The 10426-nt window shown below is 26.3% G+C and overlaps 1 protein-coding gene across 1 annotated transcript in view; it reads left to right on the top strand.

Annotated features, from left to right (window-relative positions):
- Positions 1-10426, top strand: part of Ca-alpha1T (Ca[2+]-channel protein alpha[[1]] subunit T) — a 121303-nt gene that overhangs the window by 61068 nt on the left and 49809 nt on the right. Inside the window, exon 6 of the mRNA XM_011498861.1 lies at positions 5178-5216. Coding sequence (XP_011497163.1) covers positions 5178-5216 — 39 coding nt within the window. The remainder of the gene's footprint in view (positions 1-5177; positions 5217-10426) is intronic.

Here is a 10426-nt window from a genome sequence, read left to right as displayed (position 1 = left end):
AATGCAAATGAACATGGCTATATGTATACAATCTATAACTTATTATTTAAAGTGTCAATGAACACATTTACTTGTTACTTTATCAAAAGTTGCTGCATATATGACAGCACATATGGAAATAAGGGAATAAACAATTTTTCTATAGTTATAATACTATATGATATAAGTATCACTATATCTCAATTATATAGTATATAGAGATATATAAATTATAAGTATATAGAGAAATAAAATATGAATTATTTATTAATATTTTTAGAATAAGTTAAAAAGAAATTTGTTGTTTAATGAACTTCAATAATTTGAAATTAATATTTTAAAAGTTAACGTTCTTAACGAATGCCTGTTTATTAAAAAAAAAAAAAAATTATTTATGAGTGAAATATAATATTTCATTTGTTGAAACCAATATGATGATTAATTGGAAACAATTAAATTTATTTTGCAAAACTGATGAAAACAGTAAATATTTGGGTAATTTTTCTCGAAGTATTTACTAATTATCCGTGAAAGTAGTTTTTTAAACTTATAACCAATTCAATATAAATATGTATTTAACAATATATTATATTCTATATGCATTTATAATTTTACACTTAATGAAATAATGGCTTTTCAAAAGTTTAATATTTTTTCTAATTTTATATATTGCTATGTTGTTTCAAAGTATAAAAATTTACAACCATATTTGCATTATCTTTAGGTAAGAACTAAGAAGTGTGTTTTGACCAATGGCTGTTTTCAATTTATGGCAAATTTACATTATAAATATATATGTATATTATGTGGATAGCATAAATTAATTTAATAAAGTCATTTCCAAATTAGCAATCGATAAGTTATAAATAAAAATTAATACCGTATATAATTATAATTAATACCCTACCGCTTATATTATAATTTATATTTTTTATTATTATCAATGACTTTCAATGATAATTAATATTGAAATTTAATAATATTACTATTTTTTTTTTCCAATATTATAAATTTACAAACAATGTGCTCTAATATTTTTAAATAAAAATTTGGTTTTTATTACTTATAAACTAAAACAAAATGCACTAACATCTGATATAACATCTGATTAGCAGTACATTATATTTCATAAAATAATTTTTTAAAGAAAAAAAAAATTTTGATCACTGTATCTTTGATCTGTCATTGATTTCATCAAACTAATATATATTTATTACATAACTTATATATAGATATATAAATATGTATCATCTAAATTATTGAAATCATATAATTTTACTATATATTCTTTGAAATTGAAAATTGAACAAAATATCGAAATACCACTAATTATATACACATTGCACACGCAAACTCAAATGTTTTAATTGTGTTAGGTTGTCGCGCAATCATTTTAATTTTCCTTTTTTATATTGTTTTTCTGTATCCGTGATAATTACTTGTACTAAATTATTTTCATGTATTGTAGATATGTTTTGTATTTCAATACACTTGCTTTAATTGTCTTACGTATATAATATAATATTTCATTATACAAGTTTACAAAAAAGTATTTTGTAAATAATTATATCATTTTATTTTTAGGAAAATGATAATCTTGATTATTTGTTAAATTCGTTCTAAACAGTTGCATATATGAAGTAGTTAAGCAAAGTAATTTATTATATATTCACAAAGATTTTTATATGCTTTGAAGTTAATTTAACGTTTATGATGTATAGAACATTTAAATTATGTCAATTTTCGAGTTCCGTATGAAATACAAATGTAAATGCCCGTATAAAGGCTAAATAATAGAAAACTCTCTAATAAATTTTAATCGACTATCATTAGTCCGATGAACAATAATAGATTTTTGAAAAATTTATCGTTTGGAAAGTTTTCGTATGAATCTGAAAATAAAGTTTTTAAAAATATTTGTAAATAAGTTTATAAGTAGGTAAATGAATTTTCTATAAATGTAAAATAGTTTCCATTACAGTACTTCCAACGGATATCTGTTGGGCGTTATTAATGCAATTTTTCTATCATCAAGTTTTCATTTAAAAGTTATATAAATCACTTTGCGCTCAATCGATAAAGCAATTATCATAATTATTGTTGATAATATGTTGCTGAATTTTAATACAAGTAATCTACAAAAAATAGAAATGGTTTGTTTACAAATGAATATATGTTCGTGTTATATTGCATTATTATAAACAAGTATTATCAATTACGTTTTAAATAAATGTGTATCGTAACGAATAAGTGGTAAAATAGAAAGTACGAGTAAAGTAACAAAGACTAATTAATTAGTAAAATAACATTTTGTAATTCTTCAAAAGTTCCGGTTAAAGCAATTGGACCCATTAATTCTGGCCCCATTAATTCGTAATATATATATATATATATATATATATATATATATATATATATATATATATATATATATGTCGTTATCACGATTTGTTTTAATACTCGATCGTTGTATCAATTGACAGCTTGCAATTAGTAAACCCACTGGAACTCAATTAGTCATTGCTGAACTTGTGTTTTGAGTTAAAGTGAAATTTTACAGAGAATCAATTTTTACTTTGCAAGTTGATTGATTTGGAATAATTAATTATTAAGTAATTAAATAATGTTAATTTTATTTTAATCCGTGGATTGATTACAAATTGAGTAAATGTAGCTTTTTAAATTAATTCTTGTAATTTTTAATTTGATCCAATAGTAGTAATTTTAAACATTATCAAATATGGAAATTTCCTTTTTCCAACTATCGATTATTATATCGATTAAATCGTGTTATAACTAATAATAAATATTTGTACTTTTACATAATTAAGAGTTTTGCTCAAATTGGAATGCTTCTACGATATTGGAGAATCAAAAATAGAAAATCGAAAATCGAAATCGTTGATGTCGTATATTTAATATAATTCAAAATGCAAATGCTTATACATAATTTATATTAAAGCAGTATTAATAATGTAAAATCATATCACCTTAAATGACAAAATAATTTATAAGTATAGACTATCAAGAATAACAGACTACCCGGTTTTTTTTTTTTTTTTTTTTTTAATGAAAGCACAATTTTCGTTATTATAGTGGCTTCCAAGAGAGCTGTAAGTACCATTGTATTATAATAATGCAACGTAGCAGGGAATTTTTTGCGAGGCTTAAGTCACACAATTAGTCTCACTATAGTCGTCTCCCTCAAGGTGTATCCATCAAACTCCTTAAGTGAACAAGAGCGATTAAAGTTGAGTCTGTCCGGGATAAATCGTGAAGGACTACGTATGTATACTATTGATGGGAGTCGGAGTGTCAGGACAGGGTGGACGACAATTTGGAGCAATCGCGTGGTTGAATATCGGGATGCGGTTGGAAAGTGCGTGGTTGCCGGACTCGGGGCAAGCTTGGAGTGTCACTGACATTACGACGAGAGAGCTTGACTAGCAAAATCGCTGCGCGCTCATTTATAAAGACAAGCAAACGCGAAACACACAATTATCGAAGGGGCATTCATCGGTTGCAGTATGTACGATATTATTTTCAAATCTCGGTGATTGGCACGTTCCATATGTCGTATTTTTCGATCACTCGCTGTTGATACGTGACACAAGGCGCTTTAGCATCAGCAATTCTTAAAACGTGCATCCGCTACGTGCAAAAGAGATACTTTTTTTATCCATATCGATGCCTCTTCCTTTTTTCCGGGAAATACTCACCGTTAATCTCAAGCGATTTTTGCATTTATACTTAAGTTTCGTTTCTTTCTGATTTCGTGACATTCAAGACGACTACTCCAGTGGAGGCTCTTCTATTGTTACATTTGTCTTTACTTCTTCTTTTTTCTTGTTTCTTTATTTCACCAATTTACTTGCTTGATTTTACAAGATTTTATAAATTATTACTAACGAAGAGAAATGTTTAATATTATCAATTTATTTGGCGAATATAATAATAGGATTACATAATATTAAATAATAGCCAAAGATGAAGCGTGTTATCTTTTATTTTGGTTAAATATTCATTATTTCAATGAAAATTATACAGTGTGAATATTAATAGATTGTTTGTTTTAAAAGTAAATAATTCTAAAATTTAATCAAACGTGTAACTAATTTTTACAAATATATGCAACCAATATTTTTATACGCTTTAAGTTTTAATTTAAGAAAGAGTAACTCGAGTCAACAAATAACATATAAGTTTTAATTTTTTCATTTTCATTATATGTGTAAAATGTTTTTAAATTTTAAAAACAGAATTTACAATTTCCTCGAATAATAAATTTTTCCATAAAATATTAATAGAAATCTTATTTACGTAAGAAATTTACTTTACATACGTCAACTTAAACTTAAAAAATTCTGCACAAAATTTGTTGTTATATTATGTAAATAAGTAAATGCATAAATTGAGTATCGTTGCTGAGTAATGCTTTTATTCTTTTTTTAAGTAGTGTTACGAGCAACTGTATTTAATATAATGTTTAATTGAATGATATCTTGCGTTATATTGTTATTTCATATATTTTTAAAAATATTTGCTATACCAATCTTTGCAGGATATCTCGAGAAATAATATTTATTCACTACCTATTAAAGGAAATGAATATGTTGTTTTATTTAACATTGTAAAATTATGGATTTATTAGTTATTATAATTATTAGATAATTTTGTTAATGATATATATATATATATAACAAAATTATTACAAAGTTGCAAAAGTAGTATGAAAATCAAAAGTCAAGACAAGTTTTTTGAATTTCTAATGCTTTACGTTAAATCAACTTAGCATATAATTTGCACCAAGTAGACAAGCGCACAGAGCTTTATAAAGTATTTAACGGTCTGGATCTTTTGTACACGCAAGATAAATAAATACATCAGTCATAAGGAAATAATTTCAAATGAAAAGCAAATGATTTTGACGAAAGTTGTGTCAGAGGACGTAATCGTCATAATGGATTGAAGTACTCATTCTACGTATGGAAAAAATGAAACTGTTGTTTGTCAATTGACAAGTCAAATGACACTAACATGATACGATGTACGTAGAGTACGTGCAAATTAAAAGATAGAATATTATAGAATAGATTAATATATTATGAAATGATAGTCTAAATATAGAGATGTAGTAGTAAGTATTTATTGGTCCAAGAAAAAGGGGGCAGTGACCGGCTGTTGTTTCGCTGTTGCAGGTTACTCTCGGACGAGTACTCCGTTCGATCACGCATTTAGTAAGCTCTCAGTAGAGGACGATGTGCTACTTTTTATCTACATTTACGCACACACATGCATACATATATATATATATATATATTTATATTTTATGAAAATGTTTACATTAGTGCACAGTGTTGGGAGTATCTGCATTACATTGGCGCTCCCTCTGAATCGAATGTCACAATTTGAAATTTCGCTTAAGAAATAGTGTGGTCCTCGAGCCACGAGTAGTGACATTCGCTATAATTTTCCCAATACGTTCAGTGTATTCCTTTACCGCCTAACCGACTATCAATATTATACCACAATAATTCTTAGTCTGCTTATTTTCAAATCAAAAATAAATGTTTTTAATATAATTAAGGATATGCGATAATACTAGAGCAACTAATATAATTTATTTCCACATAATTATTTTACCGTTCTTACCACGCAATCGATAATATATTCAGTTATACCACAATTGTTGCGTCCAACAAAAATCACATTATAATTATTAATACATTTTAATATTAAAATATATTACGAGAAACTACGCTTGCTTGTGAGTAGCTATGAAAAATATGAAAATTTAATGAACGTCTAAAATACTGCACGGACAAAAGCTATAAGTCGATGATATTTATCATAAGTGTAACAACGACTAGGGTAATCTAGATTCTCGAGTAAAGTTTGAAACTATAGGAAAAGTGTTTCATACAATTTTACAGCCCCTTACAAAGAGTCATGCAATATGCACGATGAAAGAATGGACTGGTAGATGATGAAGTGCCGATGAGTATAATAAAGCGCGTCTGTTAGGATTGTGAATTTTATTTTGACGGGTTTGGAATAAAAGTTTACTCGAGCCAATAGTGCGGAGGGAAATAAATAAGGCACTGAACAGGTAAGAGGGAATGAGAAATTCGATAGAAAAATTTCAAGACGACAGTAGGTTCAGACGGTGCGCCAATGATTAAAATTCGTAGGCCCGATGACGGGTGGGAGGGAAGAGAGAGAGAGAGAGAGAATGAGAACGAGAGAGAGAGGGGGGGGGAGGAAAAGCCACGGTTCGCGCGCACCACTTCCGACTCAATTATATTGCGAGGGGCTATTTTTCCTAGGCATATTGCAACCCGTAGTGCACTTCACCGAATGCGCCCGAATTTGTCCGGACTCCGGGGCCTGATCTACATCACGACGCCCCCGTATGCACTGCCCCATATTTTGAGTTGGAAACTGTCGAGGTTTTCGCTCGACTGGAGCGTGCGCACTTCCTGCCTCCCCCTTTGTCTTCCCTGCTGCTCGAGTCAAACTACACAGTGTGTTCAAGATTTGCACCTCTCTTCTTACCTTTCCTTTTTTACTACATGGAAATGGCTTTGGGCGGCAAGATCGAGTCTCTCACACGATAGTTATGCTTCAGTCTTAAACGTACGCGCGGTGTGTCGCTGAGAAAGTGATTGAGAACATGTAAGATGAAGGAATACAATGGCAGTCTACGGCGACGTGCACATTTTATCCCCATCGGTCGCGAGAGAGGGAAGATATTGTTGCAAATCGAACGAAGCTTTAACGATTGCGAATCGAGGCTTATCGATCAACGCGCTTGAATTTTACAGAAGCTTATCAATACTAATAAAATGGGAGAATGTTTATTGATATGTAGGTTAAATGCAAGAGCGTCTATAATTGCTATAATAAAATCTAAAATGACTGACTATGCGCAAATAAAATGGACACACTGTGTTTTCAAGTTGCTGTTTATACTATGATGACTCATACATCAAAGAAAGTTTATGTAAGTTTATACATGCAGATATTACATGTTTCGAGATACCGAGAAAAAAATATTGAGGCCTTTTAAGCGCATAAAGACGCGTCCTTATAAATAATTTTGATTATTTTACATGCAATGATGAAAAATGATTTTGATAGGAAGGACAAGGAACGTCATTTTTAAAACTTCAACTATATACGCGCACCCGCGCGATGTAATGCATGACTTATTCAAATGAAAAATTGAAAATAAAAAAACTCGTACTCTCATGAAATCTTAATGCAATGTATCTTATCAAATAAACATTTTTTTCCTTTTCTCATTTCATACCCTATTAATACTTTTATTAAGAAACTCATAAATCTTTAATATTTAAAAAATTTCTTTTATCATAGTATATTTACCTCTTGTGGTAATTAATCTTTTTAAACTATAATTACTTTATTTAAATTATATGAGAAATTTTTTTTTACTTAAAAGTAAAGTAATATGAAATTTCAATATCTTTAAAATGATTGCCAACTTCTGCTTTATTACTAGAATTTTAAGTGAATCTTTATCGTTTGCAACTTTCTGTTTCTTTGATACTACTAATTTTGATAGTAGAAACTTTTGCATATTTCAAGAGAATGAGCTCTTATTAGTTTTACTTAATTATTATTTTACTGAAAATACTTCTCTTTCAATAACACGATTAAAATATAAAGTAAATATAGAAATTTTATTATATCTTTTTTCATATTAAACAATTTTTTTAATTATTTAATCAAGATTTCCACCCATAGAATTTATGGACATATAAAATCTAATGAAAATAATAATTCGGAAAGGAATTGGAGATCGTTATATATAACATGACCTATTTAAAACTTTTCTATTATGTGTTGGACAATTATTACTGTTAATATAAAAGCTAAACAATATATAATTAATGAATTGTTAAATTGATATAATTAATGGATTTATTTGATATTATTAATACTGTTTCTTCTAAAATAATTATAAAATTTTTAACTTATTTTTAAATTTATTAACATAGTAATTAAAAAATGGATTTTTTTATTATTTTACAAAAATTTGCATCCAACGGAGCTTAATTTAATAGCTGAACTATAAAAGTTATATGTATTTCATGTTAAAATTCTAGAGATTATCATTATTAATCTATTAACTTAACAAATATTTTAAATCAAATAAATATTAAAGTATTAATATATCAAAAATAAACGAATATTTTTTAAATTATTATTTATAGTGGTGAGTTAAATGTCAAAATAAAATTCTATATTGAAATCTTATGTTGTTTCTTAAATTTTTTTTTTATTTAAAACAATAATTACATATATTATAAATAATTTAACTTGAGTATATATGATTTGTTTAATATTAATGAAAAAAAAAAATAATTAAGGTTTTAATCAATACGTGTTTTAAATTAACATCATTAGATTTTTTGCATTGAAAAAATAATTATAAAAACTGCTAAAACCATCAAAATCATTTTGCTATCAATGCTTACATGCATACAAAACGATGTACTTCTCTTCTTTGCTTCAACAGCTTATAAAAATGTCTACAACATACATTCACTTTGCTTTTTGCTTTTAAGTAATCCGTTTCTACGTGTTTAGCGCACATTTATTAGCTTCTATTGAGATTAACAAATACGATTTTCATCAACGTCTTTATCTTTTTTAAGATATAGTTTATTTTATCGTTATTCCACTGTACTTGAATTTAAGTAATATATATTAAAATATATATTACTTACAGACAAATTCTTACCAGTTGCATTTATCTATAATAATACATTCCAAAGTAATTGAACACTGGCTTATATATTATTTGTGTCAAATTCTTCTGTAATGTAGATAGTGCAAAATTGAACCTTAGCACATGTGTCTATATATATATATATATATATATATATATATATATATATATATATATATATGTATATATGTATACTCGATAAGGTTCACTTTCACACTTTCTACTGCTTACGTTCGATATCGACTATCTTCATTAAAATGACTCGGTGAGAGAAGTGAATGTCCAATTTCCTACATGTGTCTGCAATAATCATCTATACATAGAGTGATTTATTTAAATAACGTGTTAAAGACAAGGAGTATCAAATTTTTTTTTTTTAACGTATTTATTCATTTTTATTTTAGGAAAGGATACTTTCAATAATTTTTTTTTATAGAATTATTATATTTTCAGAAATATTAAATTCCGCACGCTCCAAAGCATTACATCGTAATCATATGGACTTTTGTTGATAAGTCGCTACTAGCGTTTTATTAATAGACGAGATAAAAATATAGTATTCTAATTAAACTGATAAAATTTTATATTAAAATAAAATTTCAGATGTTTTAATTATCAATATTTCACTGATGATTTTTTTATTAAAAGATATTAAATCTATATCGGCCTACTAGCTTGATTTTTAAATTAGAATATTCTAATAACAAAAAAATATAAAAGAAATGATAACTTTTATATATGAACTTTAAATAATAGTAATTTACTGTAATAATTCTACATATTTGATTCCAAATAAATTACAAGTTTGTCATAGCAGTCTTTTTAGCAGAAAAAATTCGAAAAAATTCTTTTATCAATCTATTGCTTAGTGCTATTTTATTATTTAATTTTTAATGCAAATTTAATATCATTTTTTGGAATTTACTTTCATGCATTTTAGGTGCTTACCTTAACTAATTAAAATATTTAATTTTTCATTGTTAGCTACTATATAGTTATTAAAATTATGTATGCTATTCATAATATTTTTCTGTATATAAAACACTATTCTTTTGAAAATATCATAATTAATTTCAAATTGTATATATATATATATATATATATATATATATATAGAATACTACTTATATAATTACAAATTTAAATAAATAATAAAAATTATGAATATTGAATCAAATTTTATCATAAGAATGTATGCTATGGATTACTTGGTATCTTAATATTTATAGTTTTAATATATCAATGTTTTATTTTTGAATAATTAAATATCTATGAAAAGTTTTTTAATTATAAGTAATTAATACTCAAAAGAATGCATTTATAGAAATATATCAGTTTGATTGGATCCATGAGAGTCAATAATTAAAAGGAACAACATACAAAATCTTTATTTCATTTCTTTTTCACGCAAGAATGATCTCAGCTGTAAGGCTTAGCAGTCTTTTACATAATTTTTATTTTCTTAGAGATGGTTCGGTTTGATTTAATTACTTTATTACCGCTTAATATACATGAAGTTATGTTGTAACAAACATTAATTCTAGAAATTATTTTGGAGAATGAAAAATCCTGCGTATACACAATATGCACAATTCTTTCTAAAGTTTATTTTTAATAACTTTTTATAATTCATAATGATAACGGTATTGATAATTATCTTTTCAATTTAGAGTATAGGAAATTGCTAAATTG

Source organism: Ceratosolen solmsi, unplaced genomic scaffold (genome assembly GCF_000503995.2).
Source record: "Ceratosolen solmsi marchali unplaced genomic scaffold, CerSol_1.0 scaffold30, whole genome shotgun sequence".
Lineage (NCBI taxonomy): Eukaryota > Metazoa > Arthropoda > Insecta > Hymenoptera > Agaonidae > Ceratosolen > Ceratosolen solmsi.
This window is presented reverse-complemented; position numbering and strand designations above follow the sequence as displayed.